Genomic DNA, 19,027 nt, shown 5'->3' with positions numbered 1-19,027 from the left:
AGACCAAAAGAGGAAGCAAATATGAAATATACAAATTTATGTTCTATAAATAGAACATAATGGACATGTACTGAAGAAACGTTGGCTTGCATGCCTCTTATTAAACACAAAACATGCACCTGACCGCTGATGGGCAGGTAGGGCTGCCAGCCACCAGGGACTGGCAGGCCGAGGCGTCCTGGGACAATGAATTCAATCAGGGAGATTTTTTTTTTTGTTGTGATTAAAGAATGAATATTGTGATAAAGCGCATCTGTAGTTTGGGTCTTTCCTTTTAATTAAAGCCCTGTAGTCCTTTGGCAAACACAAATTCCTACATATATTTTGATTGTGAGTATCTGATTGGTTGATGGATGAGTCGGCCAGTTCGACTCCAGCCCTTGTGCAGACACGATCATCGCTGTCACTGAAGCTGCTAGTCTTTCTTGCTCATAACTCTATGTTTGTAATAAAATAGGCTGTAGTTTTATCATTTCCATTTCTCTCTCTCACCCTCATCGGTTATTCAACAAACTTTTGCAGTCAGCAATGCAGTGATAACTGAATGACAATGCAAGCGAGATCCTCTACTGCTGCCAGGTGTCGTGTTATCAATGCTGTGCTTGTGATTCTGTGGGCCGCAGCACAGAACAAGCATCTCCTGGATGTAGAGCGCATGAAGGAGAGGACAGCTGCATCTCTGAATCTGACCCGCTGTGAGACGCAAACAGACAGCGCTGTGCGCGTGTGTAACAGGCTCTACAGACTGTGTGTGTGTGTAACGGGCTCTACAGGTGTGTGTGTGTGTGTAACGGGCTCTACAGTGTGTGTGTGTGCGTGTAACAGGCTCTACAGAGTGTGTGTGTGTAACGGGCTCTACAGACTGTGTGTGTGTGTGTGTGTGTGTGTAACGGGCTCTACAGACTGTGTGTGTGTGTGTGTGTGTGTAACGGGCTCTACAGACTCACAGTGTGTGTGTAACAGGCTCTACAGACTGTGTGTGTGTGTGTGTGTGTGTGTGTAACGGGCTCTACAGGTGTGTTTGGAAGCCATGTAGCCTGCTGGCTGTTTGTTAGCTAACATTATCCGCAGACACGTAACCCAAGTGAACTGAGCACATTTCAAATACAATCCATTAATTAATATCAATCACCTACTTAGCAAACTAAACAGGGGACGCTGCAATTAAACACTTTAAGTTAATGTAATAACACAGCGTCAAATGATCTGTAATGAACAGACGGTGGAAAAGCGGTCTTAAATCAGGCAGTAACTGCGGGGAGGTGCGGTGCACAGGTGATGTTTGTGTTCGCACACGCAGGTGAAACGGAAGCGTCCCCAGCAGCTCCGCGCAGAACGCCAGGGGACCCCGGCAACGCTCCATTCCGTCCGAGTGCCACTGCGTGCACATCCCATAATAAAACTCTCACACATCCCATAATAAAACTCTCATTAGGGTAATAGACCCGAAAATAACATAATTACTTCTGCTTGATTCTGACAGCCAGCAAACACACACAGAAACTGCTCTGTGTATTCAATTATCCTGGGTAAAAAGCTGGAAAATAAATAAATATGCAAAAATATGGAGATTGCAAAGCTTGAGAGTCCTCTTTAATTAGAAATCCACACAGAAAATTCCACAGTGGAAAATAATGTACTATATCTGAGCAATGACCGTATTTCCTTCACAATCACATACAGCAACCGGGGGGTGGGGGAGGGGAGGGGGGGGGGGCAATGCTCAAACAATGAGAGACATCTGACTCAGGAATTTCAAATCGATTAACTGGATCAGTATCTGAAAGATTGGGAGCATGAATACTGCTCATTCTCCTGCACCATGAGGGAATGCACATCTTTCTGCAGTCACACTTATTCACACAGAGCGGACCGGGGCTTCACAGGGAGGGAAACAGTATTTCTTGTGTAAGCAAACGTGATAAAATAGAGCACAGACATCAAACTCCAGTCCTGCAGGGCTGCAGTGGCTGCAGGTTTAACTCCAGTCCTGCAGGACCGCAGTGGCTGCAGGTTTAACTCCAGTCCTGCAGGCCGCAGCTGAGTACGGCCAGGGCAGGTTTTGTTGGGAGAGTGTCTTTCTTGAGGAGCGTGGTTTCTTTATAGCTGTCTTACTGTAAATCACTGATTAGCTGAGGAATCCACACACCTTGTTCAGCTGCTGATTTAGGCTTGAGATTTGAATGGAAATCACAAAACCCCACAGACACTGCAGCCCACTTGGGATTCAGTGGGACACCCCTGTAACATAGCATAATTAAAATATACTTTATACTGTATCAAACTTGAAGTATAATTAAAGCAGAATTTAAAGTGATTGTTTTTCACATGGGATTCTGTCTCTAATATCTGATCATGGGATGCTGTGGAACTGTAGTCCTCCACAACAGTAACTGAATATTTTCATAAATGCAGAAATGTGTGTAAATCTGCAACAGGAAACAGCAAAGCGAACAGACAAAACTGTTTTAGCTTCCATGGCAGCCATAAATAACACTGCATATGAGGTACTGCAATTAGAGAGGAAAATAAGCCAATTATAAACGGCATCATTGAGCTAACAGCAATGTAGCTCCAGAAAGCATTACTCATAAATCACCTTATTTTAACAGGAGGAAATTGCATTTTGCAGTTGTGTAATTATTTGTCAATTAGTTTCACAGGCTGAGTGAGGATGCGGTGTCTAATTATGCATGCTCCCCCCCTCCCCCAACCCACACCCCCCACCACCGGCAGTACGGCTGTGAGCCCGAGCCGGACTCGGTACCGCCCCCCTGTGGCAGTACAGTTTGAGCCCAAGCCGGACTCGGTACAGCGCCCCCCTGTGGCAGTACAGTTTGAGCCGCAGGACGTCCGCCGGGATACGTTCGGTACCGGCCGCCCCTGTGGCAGTACAGTTTGAGCCAAAGCCGGACTCGGTACAGCGCCCCCCTGTGGCAGTACAGTTTGAGCCCAAGCCGGACTCGGTACCGCCCCCCTGTGGCAATACAGTTTGAGACCAAGCTGGACTCAGTACTGCCCCCCTGTGGCAGTACAGTTTGAGCTACCAGCGCCCCTGTGGCAGTACAGTTTGAGCCCAAGCCGGACTCGGTACCGCCCCCCTGTGGCAGTACAGTTTGAGACGCCGGACTCGTACGCCCCCTGTGGCAGTAAGTTTCCAGGTGTCAGCTGTGCAGAGTTCTCAGGACTCGTACAGGCCCCCTTGTGGCAGTACAGTGTCTGTGTCTGATGCAGAGTCCAGGCTGCTGCTCACATTCGGCTCACTCTGCTTAACTGAAGTGGCCAAAGCCGTAACTCAGATGCTGCTACACAGGCACTCCGCTTTCACCATATCAGAAAAGCGTCATGTAAAGTTGGTTTTCTTTAAAATTTTCTTTAAATCTATATATAATTTTTTTAAAGTATAAAACATTAAGAAACAAGAGACTGAAAGTACTTTTATTGTACTTTTTGAACCTCATCAATAGAGCCGTCCATATGAGTTTACCTTCTGTGATTATGTCATTAGCGTTACAATTTCACACACGATTAGGCGTGTAATTGCGTGTTGAATATTTGGGGTGATCGGGGAACAGGGTGCTAATGAGGGGGCGGTTCTGCTAATGAGAGGCCCTGGATACGTTTTGGGGGGGGGGGGGGGGGTTGGTGACGCTGTGAATCTTCCGTCTCATGCTGAAGTTTCCCACCTGCAGTAAGAGGGCGAGGGTGACGCTGTGAAAGGGCGCTGTACCCCACAGACAGGAAGCATGTAGCCGTAGCCGCGCTCCTTCCTGTCACTGCATGCGGGAGTGCGGCCTCCCCCCACGGGGTGGAGGGGTGGGGGGGGGGGGGGTTTGGTCCCGCTCCAGCCGCCAGTTGTGTGATCAGTGATAAATAATCTGTTATCGTTTCAGTGTGTCAGATAAATAATCTGTTATCGTTTCAGTGTGTCAGGGCACCAGACGGGAGCGTTAGAACATCACTCAGCTAAAGACGCGGCGACTCGCTGGCACTCCCTCCACAGCGTAGCGCACGTCCGTCCCCAGGGCCCCACTAATGACACCTATTTACCAAATCATTATATTAAAAACCTGTCTAAAACCTGTCTGCTCGGCTCTATATTTAAACCATCAGTATGGCTTTGGCATTCAAATACGCATTCTGTTGCTCAATAGTTATGGGGGGCTGTTATTCAGAGTCCATATGCAGTACTCATACATATGAGGTGTCCAAACTGGATCTATAATGCAGAATAAATTCTCAGTGCTAGCAGTGTGTCTCAAAATGTTAACCGAGTACAGAAAAATAAGCGTAATTTCTTTATGATAGTGTAAATGAAGTTTACCCCACAGCCCACAGCCCCAACCCCACAGCCCAACCCCACACCCCAACCCCACAGCCCAACCCCACCCCAAGCCCCAACCCCACAACCCCACCCCACAGCCCCAAACCCACAGCCCCAACCCCACCCCAGCCCCAAACCCACAGCCCCACCCCACCACCACAGCCCCAACCCCATACCCCAAACCACAGCCCCAACCCCACCCCACAGCCCCAACCCCACAGCCCCAAACCCACAGCCCCAACCCACAGCCCCAACCCCACAGCGCAACCCCACAGCCCCAAACCCCACCCCACAGCCAGCCCAAAGACTTGGCATAAACGCTCTTCTTGATCAGGCCCCCCACAGAAAGCTGCACACTCTTAACTTTCACAATGGTCTCATTGGTTAGTTTAAACTAAACGACTCTGTGCTGTAAATCAGAGTTCAGCACATGTTGGCAGGGGGTCTCTAAATGAGACGGGCAGTACACTAACCCGCTCCAGCACAGGCAGTCTGCCTGTCAATCAGCACAGCAGAAGCGACCGGCCCGCAGCTTAAATCTTTAATGTTCTCCCTGCGGATGCCTGCTACACCATCACGCTGGCGACCACAAAGGAACCGCTCCCTTATCTGCGATGTCCACCACAGTTTCCTGCAAGGCCGAATCACAGCGATTTACTGCTGCCTGTCAAAGCCAGCAAATCCCTCATAATTACCACAGAATTCCATTTCTCCCCCCTGGCTCTGCACAAAACCACGCAATGCTTCTGAGCACATACTCAACAAAAGGGAACAGACTTTAATCAACTAAACAATGGAGCTCAGAATAGTGTAATGGTGGAGTCTGTGCGGAATGAAGGTATACCTCATTCAGACCTGGTAAGGTAGCCTATGCCACCCTCTCCAGACCACAAACAGCACAGGTTTAAAAGTATGACACCTTCACAGTACCTAGTAAACAACAGACGGGTAAACAGCCCCTGTGCAGGCGACAGGCGCCAGACTAAAGAGTTAAGCGATGCTGCAGTGACGGAGAAATGCGACTGAAGCGCCTTCCATCTCCCCAGCGCGCACGAGCAGTCAGTCACGGCCGCGGAACACCTGTGTTGCCACGTTGCTAGGAGGCTCTCTATCAGCACCAATCAGAGCAGCGGCTCAGAGGGGGAATTCAAACAGTGCTCGCTGCTAACTGCTCAATTGTCGGAAGGGATCAATGCCGCCCCAGTCCGCTGCAGGGAGCCTAATCATTACACACCATCCCGGCCGCTCCGCACTTGTGTGTAGTCAATAACAAACGAGCAGGCGGGAAATTAGTGCCTTGTGACCAGGGTTTGACGCACGGCGAGGGGTGTGCTGTGAGGCTGTTTTCGGCGGACAGAGCCGCTCATTCTCTCACCTCGTGGGCTGGCTTTCCTATTTGAACTGAGACTGAAACGAGGCCGGGGGATTCCTGCCGTAACCACAGCGAAAGGGAAAATCTCTCCAGGCTTAAGCGAGCGAACGCGTGTCGAATCGTGCGTGTACTGGTACAGTTTCAACGGGATAATTCAAACGGACAGGAGCCTTACCGTGTCTCTGCTGGGAGAAGTCGTCCGGTGGCAGTAGGGGCGGGCGCGGACCGTATGGGTCACTGAAAGTGTCTCTCGCACGTCTTTCCAGTGCCCGCCTCGGACCTCCTCTGTGACCAGGCGGCGTGGTGGCTCGCCCGGGAGGATGTTCCTTTGGGCCGGTAGCAAAGGGGCACAGGCTTCGGGTCATGAGAGAAGGTAAGGTAACGCGCACAATTTTTTTTTACAGTTATCGTTTAAAGGCGCCGGCTAAAGCTGAATTTTTTAAAAAAATGATGTATTTGTAAACTTCCAGTCTCTAGCCTTCGGGGTCACTAAAAGAGCATGAGTGCTTTCTCTTTTCCTTAAATTCCTTTTTACCTTCGGAGTTAAATTATGAATCAATTCCAGTGTAGATGGGGCGACTTGCTAGGAGAGCTTGCTAAAATTAACTGGGAATTTGGTTAAACGCGATAAAAGTTACTTTTAGTGGAAATACATGTTGCGCATTTCCGCTGTAAGAGACGTTATATTTCCAAGGCAACGCAGTATTGATAATGCACGCGCTCTTAATTGCTGCCGTTTGAAAAATGGTGCGGTGGGAACCAAATTAGTTCACGATGTGCAGCTGTAGGATTTACCTCTCTCTCTCTCTCTCTCTCTCTCTCTCTCTCTCGCTGTATTGTAATGAAGATCGCGTTATATTCCATTAAAGGAAGTGTAACAAATATACTCTTCAATAAAATAATTGCTTAAATCACGTGCTATTTTTGTCTTTTATTGCCTGCTTTAAAAAATGTCTTTTTCACATTTAAAAATGCTAACATTTTAAATAGTTTCTGAAAAAATGGAGAACTGTCAGAATACATGAAACAGAAAAAGCTTATCAAAGAAAAAAACAAAACCAACTTTAAACAAAATGAAGAAATCCATATCATACAGAATATACTTGTTATGAGCACATAAAGGTGTAGGCGATTAGATTACAAATATTTACTGCCAAACCCCATTGTCTTCCTGTTATTGCTTCCACTGGATTGATTTACACTTGGGTAACAGTCTATTGTGTAATATTCATTTCAGTGCTGTTTGGACAGTTCTACGGTTTTAATCAAAGGGGTTCGGCCTAAATGACTATTTGTGTTTGTTTGTTCCTGCTCTGTTCACATGAATGAGTTCTCCAGGTGACGTGATTACTTGCGTTTGATTCGTCAGGACGATTTACCAGAAGATCCGGGGGTATGATATTCTGGATAAGAGGAGGACGGTGACTGCACAGAAAGCGGGGGAGGACCGGGCCATTCTCCTCGGCCTGGCCATGATCCTCTGCTCCGTCATGATGTACTTTGTGCTGGGAATCACTATGCTGCGCTCTTATTCTGACAGGTACCACTGCACTCTTATTCTGACACATACAGCTCAGTTTCATTTCAATCTGTAGGGCACCTTTTACAGAGACACTGTCACAAGGGATGCTTTACAGAAAATGAGGTGGGGTAGGGTGGGCTGGGCTGGGGGTGGGCGGGGAGGTAAAGAATAAAAATTGGGGAAGGCTGAGTCTGAACCAGCAAATGAGGTTACACTCCTCAGTGGGCAGAATAACACTCACACAGTGGTGAGGGAAAAGTCCGCAGTGGGCATAAATCTCAGGAGAAAGCCGGCTGTAGAGAGGGAGCCCACCCTGCGCTGGCCACTGGGGTCGGTGTTGGAGTAACAGGTAAATGGTTTAATGGTGACGGGGAGCTAAAGTATAATCTTAACTTCCTGACTCTGAACTCTGTTACCCTTACTGCTGTGAGGCTGGGTTGCTTCCCTCTCTTCCTGTTGGATACTTAATTCATTCTTTCAGTTTAACTGTGTGAATTTAATAATATCAGTTTTGATAAGTACATCAGACAAACAGGAAATAACTCCAGGTGTGCTGTTTGATTCATTTAGGTGCTGAGGGCCTGCAGGTCCCCTGCTGGGTCTCTGATTTTAGCACTTTTCATAGTTTTCTCTGAATAAAGCTCGACACACTTTAACATGCTCCCTTACAAACTTTTACATGCTCCCTTACACATTTTACACACTCCCTTACACACTTTTACACACTCCCTTACACACTTTTACATGCTCCCTTACACATTTTACACACTCCCTTACATACTTTTACATGCTCCCTTACACATTTCACACACTCACTTACACACTTTTACACACTCCCTTACACACTTTTACACACTCCCTTACACACTTTTGCACACTCCCTTACACACTTTTACACACTCACTTACTTTTACACACTCCCTTACATAATTTTACACACTCCCTTACACACTTTTACACACTCTCTTACACACTTTTACACCCAGTGCCTTTATCGGTCACAGCTTTCCTGCAGCTGAGATTAGTGAAATTACACACTTAAATTACACACAAGTAAGTGAGTGTGTAAAAGTGTGTAAGGGAGTGTGTAAAAGTGTGTAAGGGAGTGTGTAAAAGTGTGTAAGGGAGTGTGTAAAAGTGTGTAAGGGAGTGTGTAAAATCACCTTTTGGCTTGTGCACAATGTCACAGCGTCACTGGGAGGAAACCAGGCGAGGGAGAAACCAAACCAAGCCGCTGAAAGCCTCCCCGAGCCTCGCGCACGCACCAGCTCCCCTCCTCCTTCCCCAGGCCCTTACCCTGTAAACAGCGTAAATCTGAATGTTCCTAAAAGCATTTTCATCTGCATGGTCTGCCGCGAGGACATTAGGGTAATAAGAGACTGTATTACAGTAAAATATGTTCTGCAGTTTGGCTCCCAGGCTGATAAAACACTCTTACTGGTGATGAGCTTACGAGGAAAGTGCAGCGCTTAGCGTGGCTTTGATTTATATATAAAACACAAAAGTCATGATTTCTTATTTACCACCATTTTATATAAAACAAACAACTCCTTGATTAGGACTCCTAGCAGGAGAGACCGTCTCTGATTAGAGCTCCTCTTGCAGGAGAGACCGTCTCTGATTAGAGCTCCTCTTGCAGGAGAGACCGTCTCTGATTAGAGCTCCTCTTACAGGAGAGACCGTCTCTGATTAGAGCTCCTCTTACAGGAGAGACCGTCTCTGATTAGAGCTCCTCATACAGGAGAGACCCCCTCCTCAAAATCTCGAGCTTGGTCTCAATAAGCCATGAGTCAATTAGTTATTTGAAAAACTTAAAGAACCAGTAAAACGTCCAGACTACTGACCATATGAAAGGAAACAATTTGAACAGAGCACCATGCATGTTTGAACAATTAGGTAATCCTTCAGTGGCGATGCTCTCTCACTGCATCGCTGAGTGACTGAGTTCTGCGCTGATGCTTTTAGTGAACCCACACCTCTGTACTTTCTGTGAAATTATATAATTTGGCGGACATTCTGCGGCCATTGATCTGTGTGAACTAGATGAGGGAAAAGAACAGGCTATTTTGGGAGGAAGGGTCAGTGTTTGTGTGTTGGGAAATAATGTTCCTGAAGCCGTTTAGTCACATGGGCTTGCCTTCTGCTTTTCCTGTGAAATTACATCCTGCTGTAGCATGTCTGGAGCTATGGATCTGTACGAATTAGGGAATGAGCCGGTCATTCTGGGAGGCAGTGAGCGTGTGTAATGTCTGTGTAAGTGTGTGTGTGTGTGTAAATGCAGTGATCTCCTCAGTGATTGGCTCTCTCCTCTGCTCTCTGTGCAGTGAGTGTGAGTGTGTGTGTAAGCGTGTGTGTAAATGCAGTGATCTCCTCAGTGATTGGCTCTCTCCTCTCTGTGCTGTGCAGTGAGTGCGTGTGTGTGTGTAATGTGTGTGAATGTGTGTGTAAATGCAGCGATCCGCTCAGTGATTGGCTGTCCCCTCTCCTCTCTGTGCAGTGAGTGGACGGCGGAGTCCAGCTGCACTGTGCTGAACTCCAGCATCACGGCGGAGGTGAACTGCACCTACAGCTGCGGCTCGGACTGCCGCCGGCCCGCCAGCTACCCCTGCCTGCAGGTGTTCGTCCGGCTGAACGCGTCCGGCAGGGTCCTGCGCCTGTCCCACAACGAGGAGGCCCAGGACAAGAGCCCCGAGGTGAGAGCGGGGCAGCGAGCGGGGCAGCGTCTCCCCAACACACACGCGTGCTTACTCACACACACACACACACACACACACACACACACACACACACGCGTGCTTACTCACACACACACACACACACACACACACACACACACACACGCGTGCTTACACACACACACACACACACACACGCGTGCTTACACACACACACACACGCGTGCGCTTACACACACACACACACTCACACACACACACGCGTGCGTGCGCACACACACACACACACGCCCACACACACACACACCTGCGCTTACACACACACACACACACACACACACGCATGCTTACACACACACACACACGCGTGCTTACACACACACACACACACACACTGCGCTTACACACACACACACACACACACATGCGCTTACTCACACGCACACACACACACACATGCGCTTACTCACACGCACACACACACACACACACATGCGCTTACTCACACACACACACACACACACATGCGCTTACACACGCGCAAACACACACACATGCGCTTACTCACACACACACACACACATGCGCTTACACACACACACACACACACACACACGCGTGCTTACACACACACACACGCGTGCTTACACACACACACACTGCGCTTACCACACACCACACACACACACACGCGTGCTTACACACACACACACACACACATGCGCTTACACACACACACACCTGCGCTTACACACACACACTGCGCACACACACACACACACACACACACACACGCATGCGCTTACACACACACACACACACAGCATGCTTACACACACACACGCGTGCGCTTACACACACACACACACACACACATGCTTACACACACACACGTGTGCGCTTACACACACACACACGTGCGCTTACACACACACACACACACACACACACACGCGTGCGCTTACACACACACACACACACACGTGTGCTTACATGCATGCTTACACACGCGCACACACAAGAACAGGCAGCTAACCGAGCAGCTAACAGGCAGCTAACCGAGCAGCTAACAGGCAGCTAACCGAGCAGCTAACAGGCAGCTAACAGGCAGCTAACAGGCAGCTAACTGAGCAGCTAACAGGCAGCTAACAGGCAGCTAACAGAGCAGCTAACTGAGCTGCTAACAGGCAGCTAACCGAGCAGACCTAACAGGCAGCTAACCGAGCAGCTAACAGGCAGCTAACCGAGCAGCTAACAGGCAGCTAACCGAGCAGCTAACAGGCAGCTAACTGAGCAGCTAACAGGTAACTAACTGAGCCGCTAACAGGCAGCTAACTGAGCAGCTAACAGGAAATGAATGTGTGTTACTGCACTAATGGGTGTGTGCTGTGTGCGTTTGTGTGCTGCGTGTGTTTGCGTGCTGTGTGCGTTTGTGTGCTGTGTGCGTTTGTGTGCTGCGTGTGTTTGCGTGCTGTGTGCGTTTGTGTGCTGTGTGCGTTTGTGTGCTGTTTGCAGTGTTTCTACGTGCCCCGGTGCCGGAGGGACTCCGTGGCGATGCTGGGTGTCATGCTCAACGTGTCGGAGTGGCTGAAGACGCAGCCGCGGCTGCTCTGCTTCTACGACCCCGGCGAGCGGCGGGACGCGGCGCTCCTCACGCGGCTGTACGGCCGCGGCGCCGTCTTCCACTCGCTCGTCTGGCCCTCCTGCACGCTGGGGGGCGGCGTCCTCATCGTCGCCATGGTCAAGCTCACGCAGTACCTGTCCATCCTCTGCGAGCAGATCGGCAAGATCAAGAGGTGAGACGGGCGAGGGGCCGCACCTGCGCCAAGGTCATCGCGTTCCATCGCCAAAGAGCCGTACCGTCACTCAAACGCCCCCCCGCCCCCCCCAGCCCCCTCCCCCAGGAAGAAAGGGTGAGGTTTTTTTTTTGATGTGGACGTTTAGTGCCACCCTCGGCCACACCAGCGATGCCCTCCCTCCAGCCTCAGTGGGATTGGCGGTATTGGAGCTGTTGGTTCCAGCAGCCTGGTGGTACAGGATTGGCGGTATTGGAGCTGGTGGTACAGGATTAGCGGTAAGGTTTTGAGTTCCAGGCAGCGCAGGATTGTAAGCCCATGGATTCCTGGCGGCGGCCATGCTGTGGTGGGGAGGGGGACACAGGGAATGCGCGACCTGCCCTTGTGGAATCAGCAGCGCTAATCTGCGCTGGAGTACGGGAAGCCGGCGGGATCATCCCCGTACCGCTGCGGAGAAACCGGACTCTGGGTTATGTTGGGCCCGTGGGGCTTTTCCCAGAAGTCCGGGTCTGGCGCTGGTGTCACGCCTTGTACAGGAGAGCGGCGGGCCTTAGCGGTGAGGTCCAGCGCGGATGCGCCAGTGCTGAGTCAGCGGGGTAAAACTGAGCACGGCGCTTTGAGCCGCTGCTGACCTGGGGTCCCGCCGCTAATGCGCTACAGCTGTTAGCACAGGAGAGCACGTCTGATCCCAAATCCCTCATACGAGCCTGTCCTTCTCTGTGTGTTTGTGCTCTCTGATACGAGCCTGTCCTTCTCCTCTGTGTGTTTGTGCTCTCTGATACGAGCCTGTCCTTCTCCTCTGTGTGTTTATGCTCTCTTATACGAGCCTGTCCTTCTCCTCTGTGTGTTTGTGCTCTCTTATACGAGCCTGTCCTTCTCCTCTGTGTGTTTGTGATCTCTTATACGAGCCTGTCCTTCTCCTCTGTGTTTGTGCTCTCTTATACGAGCCTGTCCTTCTCTGTTCGTTTGTGCTCTCTGATACGAGCCTGTCCTTCTCCTCTGTGTGTTTATGCTCTCTTATACGAGCCTGTCCTTCTCCTCTGTGTGTTTGTGCTCTCTTATACGAGCCTGTCCTTCTCCTCTGTTTGTTTGTGCTCTCTGAAGCACAGGAAGTGTGTTCCCCATCTCTCCAGCCCTGTCACAATAAGAGCATCAGGGAGAAAATGGGGTAAAATGTAAATCTTCAGTTTTCTAGTATTATTAGCATTTTAGCTACTAATACCTTACAATGCCATACGATGGTTATCCTGTCCACTGAGCATTTCTTCTTCAAACAGCCGTTTACAACATATGTAGCATTTTTTACCATCTGAGGCATATCTGAGCTGTTTAAAGTATGATATTTATAATTAGCAATTTGTTGCGTGGCACAAGGTTCACAAATTCTGGGAGGACATGCTAATTTATAGATAAATTATGGATCATTGAACCTTAGCATAAAAGTATTATAGAAATATTTTAACAGTGTATTACAGCTCCATGTGCCTGCAGTACGTGTGCAGTACCAGGATTATCTGTGAACTGAACTGTTTAACAAAAATAGCTGCAGCAGGACTCTGAGTTCTGCTGCACTGTTTCACTGGCCATGTGCTGTTTCTCTTAGACAGTTCGGACGAAGGCAGAGATTTATCATGCTGTAGAAAACTTTCCAGTTCTGTAATTGTATCCCGAGCCTTAATGTAATTTTTTCCTCTGATGGATTTTGAAACAGAGTCTGGATTCGGGCCCTGTGGGACTGGTGTGCTTCTGTTATCAGAGCCATTGTGCAGAACAACCTGCACAATCAGGTGACAAACTGCAACAAACCTGTTAAAGCTCAGAGACAGTCAGTCAGTGGAACCTGTGTGTGTGCGTGTGTGTGTGTGTGTGTGTGTTACAGCTCAGAGACATTCAGTCACTGGAACCTGTGTGTGTGCGTGTGTGTGTGTGTGTGTGTGCATCAGTCTGAAATAGAGAAACAGACACGCTTTTACCCACTTTTAAACCGCACTGTGGAGAGGGACAGTTGAGAGTGAAATGCTCTTCAGCAGAATAAACACTGAAAGGGGGATAAGGAGAAGGATGAGGATGAGGAGAAGGATGAGGATGAGGATGGGTAGGTGCTCCTTCGGACTGGTGACTTTATCTTTGCTGGCTGAAGGCAGCCGCTTGGAGAAATGGAGTAACGATGGACTGACTTTCACGCCATTAAACTGAACACTGGCAGTCCCAGGGCTGCTCTCTTACTGGGGAATGTAGCTCCCCATCAAAATCCATACTGTGAATTATTACTTTTATACTGCTGATGAGTGTATGATGACATGAGATGCACAATAAAGGAGTTTGTAATGAAACTGGATCGTTCTGGTTCTTATGCTCTCTGGTGGGAAGAGTCCTGACAGACTGCAGGCCAGCTGCAGCAGTCTGTCTCAGACACAGCGAGAGGGGAAACTATGAAAGCTTTCATCCGTTCTGAGCTCAAACTTCAGGCTGAACTGCTGAACTGCGCTTATTTGTGACTACCAGTGAATAATCCCAGCTGCTCTGCTTTAAGAGTCAGGTTTAAAGGAAACTGTTCCAGCAGGAGAGCTGCGGGTTCTTTAGGGGAAGCCTGCCCGTCGCCAGCCGGAGTCTCATTTTTAATCACCGCTCGCATCCTCAAGCTTCCGGTACACAGCGCTTGGCCAGTTGCAGCCGAGCACGTATCTTATTGGTTGGGCGGAGCCCAGGGTCACATGACGCAGCCATGCCTGGCATAGCTTGCGCAGGGTTGAGTGCCTGCTGGCAGCTGAGCATGCCAGGGTTTCCTCCTGCCAGACCAGCATGCATGTTGCGTTTCCAGCCTAATTCATAAAGTGTAGCTGTGCTTTTCGCAGGGCGAAACTGATCTAAAAATAGCACCTGGGCCGCAAGAATTTTAAGTCAAAACTGCTCCAACTTCTGAAACCCAATTCAGTTCTTGGAAACCTTGAAACAAGAAGCAGTGAACAAGGAATATTATTCATTTGGGGATGGGGCAGGGGGCTTTACAGATTTCAGTACAGTTAGACACTTTTTTGAGTGAAACAAAGTGTACTTATTTAATCTCATACATACATGAGATAAACCGAAGGTGCACAGTTTAACGGGGAGCAGGGTGATCATGGTTACAGTGCTGAGCCGTGCGCTGTGGCTCTCTGGCTCCCCCTGCTGTTTGCTGTTTGAACCATCCAGGCTCATCATTTACTCAGAGACCAGAGAGCATTCAGCACTGTGTGGGTCTGAAACCCGGTGAGTGTCTGCCTCTGCTGCACCATCTGGCAAGCTGTTCCACACACGACCGCACACACAAATACTACTGATAACTGCACAGAAAATATAACTGAATAGAAAAATTCATCCCTTATCCAGTTTTCACCTTGGCAATGCACAATGACCAATCCATTCAACATTATAATGGTAGATGTCCAAACTGTTGGGTGCTCTAAAATTACAAGGGGAAGTCACAATATTTTAGTTCCCGAAGCAACTATCCTAAGCTACGTGGTACGGAAACGATTTGAAGGACAGAAAATGCAAATGAGGAAACAGATGGGCGATCCAGCCAATGACAGGACAAATCATGTCACCTGTAACAAACAGGTGTTCCGTTCCCCCCCACCCCCCTCCCTGTGTGACCTCTGTGGGAGGATGTGACACTGCTGTGTGAGCTCAGTGGGAGGATGTGACACTGCTACGCAAGCTCTGCAGGAGGATGTGACATTACCGTGTGAGCTCTGCAGGAGGATGTGACACTGCTGAGTGAGCTCTGCAGGAGGATGTGACATCGTGTGAGCTCTGCAGGAGGATGTGACACTGCTGTGTGAGCTCTGCAGGAGGATGTGACACTTGGTGAGCTCTGCGGAGGATGTGACACTGCTGTGTGAGCTCTGGGGAGGATGTGACACTGCTGAGTGAGCTCTGCGGAGGATGTGACACTGCTGAGTGAGCTCTGCAGGAGGATGTGACACTGCTGTGTGAGCAGTGCAGGAGGATGTGACATTACCGTGTGAGCTCTGCAGGAGGATGTGACACTGCTGTGTGAGCTCTGCGGGAGGATGTGACACTGCTGTGTGAGCTCTGCGGGAGGATGTGACACTGCTGTGTGAGCTCTGCAGGAGGATGTGACTGCTGTGTGAGCTCTGCAGGAGGATGTGACACTGCTGTGTGAGCTCTGCAGGAGGATGTGACACTGCTGTGTGAGCTCTGCAGGAGGATGTGACACTGCTGAGTGAGCTCTGCGGGAGGATGTGACACTGCTGTGTGAGCTCTGTGGGAGGATGTGACACTGCTGAGTGAGCTCTGCGGGAGGATGTGACACTGCTGTGTGAGCTCTGTGGGAGGATGTGACACTGCTGAGTGAGCTCTGTGGGAGGATGTGACACTGCTGAGTGAGCTCTGTGGGAGGATGTGACACTGCTGTGTGAGCTCTGTGGGAGGATGTGACACTGCTGTGTGAGCTCTGTGGGAGGATGTGACACTGCTGAGTGAGCTCTGCAGGAGGATGTGACACTGTGGGAGGATGTGACTCTGCCGTCCGCTCTTCAGTCAGTTCTCATTTCCTACAGCGTTTAAGCACATCCTGCAGACTCCTCTGGCAGGAACTCCCCAAGCAGTGAGACGGGCTTTACGGAACGTTCTGCTCCTCTTCTTAAAGAAGCATCAGTCATGCATCAGGCACCAGGCTACTGTGCAAAGAAACACTGCACTGATTCAGTCATTTACCGTGTTTATTTGCTTTTCAAAAAAAAAAAAAACTTTATTCAACAAAATTACAAGATGTTTTTTTATGGCAGAGTACAGAGGTACAACAATCTAAATAAATTATTTAGATAAAAGTCAGATCACATACAGAAAACATTACTGGAATCAAAATGTGAATTTTACAAATGCAATAACAGCGGGCTCTAGGACATTTCTGAGTTAGCATGCAAAAAAATTATAAAGACAAACATATTACAGATCAGGACAAATAGCTGCCAAACGATTTGCAGGCTCTGAGGCGATTGCTCTGGCCTTATGGGCCCCATGGTCCCCAGCAAAGCCCTCCAGCACCAGTCTACTGGGCAGCTGACCCTGCGGCCATTTTCTCTAAATTATATGAAGTTATAATTCAAATCAGTTGTGATCACTCTCACAGCAATATTGGGAAACTGGCTGTGTTCAGCTGCTCCTGACTGTGACTGAGCTCTGCGGCAAAATGAAACTCACCAGTCATAAATGAAATAATCTACTCGAATAGCTATAAGTCAAAACAATTTAAGAGCATCCAAAAGTTCAAAAGTTTCCAATTCTGTATTTAAAAAAAACAAAAACAAAAAAAAAAACACTAGCGATCAATGCGTAATCTGAATTTATTGGCCCATTAACCCCCCCCCCCCCACATTGTACATTCATGCTGTACATAAACTTGTAATAACAGAATAATAAACATTTACATATTTTATTATTAAATGATCAGTCTATATATACACAATTTTAATCATTCTTTTTTTCTTTTAAAATGTACATTCAAGACATTGTATCTGTATATATATATTTTTTTTTTCTCAAAAGGAAAGTCAACCCTATTTAATTAACCTGTGATGTGGTCTCAATAGATTCCACATCAGCCGTATTGCACCAGCTACATTTGAGCCTTCAATAGTCTATACATATACATATGCTAGTGGTTGAGGCTTCCATGAAATTTAATTTGGTGGTTTTAGAAGGCACTATTTTTACTATATATTTTTAGTTTTTTTTCTAATTAACAGGGTTATTTTTTGGCAAACGCTAGGGCATTTCGTCTAAATAAAACATGCGAAACCGTAGGCGTTATTAACGCCCCACGCTAACCGCTGCACTGACAGGTTCTCAGTAGAAAATACGCATTTTAGCGATTCGCTAAGAGCCGGAACACACTCATTTAAATAAGCAATTTCATGACGACGTTCCTGGCATTCGCTCTTCAGTTAATGCCTTGACGATAAATAATGAAGATATTTCACTGGGAAAGAGAGTGCCGACCACTGGGTCACAACTTCCTGTCTGTGAAGAAGCAGCTGCGCTTCAGGAAACGGTTTACGTCACTACACGAGGACCACACCACTGACCCAAAGCGCTGCGGTGAATCACAGCAACTTTAACACACAACACAGTGCAACCTGACCGCATACAAAAGCACAAATAAAAGACAAATGAAATTAGTTATAAACATTTAGTTAATTAGTTATATTAAAGTGCCACAACTTCCCTGAAATTGTAACATTCTAAGGCGTTCTATAATAGACATGCCATACAATGAAGATGTTTCTGGTTCATAATTTATTTTATTAAACTTCAGAGCAAGAACGACTCCCGATTTTAAAGAGGCGATTTCTCGGGTAGTAGCCGCTAACGTGCTCATCTCTAATAACACGCATTTCCTTTCTTAGAAAAATATACTTTAACGTATGCGTTTGTGATTTATGGAAAAAAACAACTGAAATCGAAAAGCAAAAGCTGGATATTACATGACATTTATTTAGCAGACATCCCACCATGGTAGACATCTGCTCTCACTGCGTCACGATCAAGTTCAGCTTAGCGATGAAATGAATGAAAGACGCACGGTGGATACTGCAGGGTGAGAATGTAGTTACAGTACTATAAGCGGACACGCGCCTGCGAATCCGCGGGAGTTCAGAGACGCGCGCGTCATCACAGTTAAATACAGAAAAGGCCAAAAACCTCCCATCTGACCGGGTCAGTCTTTCTGGAATACGACAGGATTTCAAGAGGAACGTGCAGACGTTGAGTGGAATGAGGACGACTGAACATGGAAGATACATTAATATTAAATGTGATCGACTTCCAATCATCACTCCTGTAAACATCTAGTATAAACACATTAGGAAACAAACAAACTGGAAATAAATATGAAATCTAAAAACACACTTTTTAAGGTCCGGAGCCTCTTTTTGCAACAAGCACAAGCGTGGAACCGGAGGCTCGCCACAGGTTCCCTATCATACCCTTGGAAATGCTGCACCGTAACAAGACTTTATCTTAGCCAATCATCGACGCGCATGCCTAACCTTCATAAAATAACGGGAAAGCACATGTAGATATATATTCGGATAATGCCATGCACATACACACTTGAAACCACATAGCCTACCAATTCCACATAATATTCAACAGTAAAGAATTCTCATTAACAATAATTAATATTCATATCTATAAAGTAAAGGGACGCATAATATTACGTACAGATGATGCAGTGGGTATTAGTGGATTCAATTGTTCAGGTGAGACTAGACGTGAATGAATTAACGCACAGACGGTGAGACCAACACCTGCTGGGTTTCAGTATCACAT

At 47.9% G+C, this 19,027-nt stretch overlaps 1 protein-coding gene and 1 long non-coding RNA gene across 2 annotated transcripts; one reads left to right on the top strand and one right to left on the bottom strand.

The window, feature by feature from the left end:
* Positions 1–2,111: 2,111 nt before the first annotated feature.
* Positions 2,112–6,480, bottom strand: LOC135252170 (uncharacterized). Its single transcript, XR_010329342.1, has 3 exons — positions 6,232–6,480; positions 5,872–6,022; positions 2,112–2,241 (listed from the first exon to the last, which is right to left on the bottom strand). It is a non-coding gene; the product is annotated as an uncharacterized LOC135252170 (long non-coding RNA).
* On the top strand, positions 5,935–14,022 carry s100p (S100 calcium binding protein P). Its single transcript, XM_064329968.1, has 4 exons — positions 5,935–6,069; positions 7,066–7,236; positions 9,716–9,911; positions 11,409–14,022. The coding sequence occupies exons 1-4, from the start codon at positions 6,017–6,019 to the stop codon at positions 11,691–11,693; spliced, it is 705 nt and encodes a 234-aa protein (XP_064186038.1). The 5' UTR covers positions 5,935–6,016; the 3' UTR covers positions 11,694–14,022.
* Positions 14,023–19,027: the final 5,005 nt, after the last annotated feature.

Source organism: Anguilla rostrata, chromosome 4, assembly GCF_018555375.3.
Source record: "Anguilla rostrata isolate EN2019 chromosome 4, ASM1855537v3, whole genome shotgun sequence".
NCBI lineage: Eukaryota > Metazoa > Chordata > Actinopteri > Anguilliformes > Anguillidae > Anguilla > Anguilla rostrata.
The sequence above is the reverse complement of the archived record's forward strand: the minus strand, read 5'-3'. Positions and strand labels throughout refer to the sequence as shown.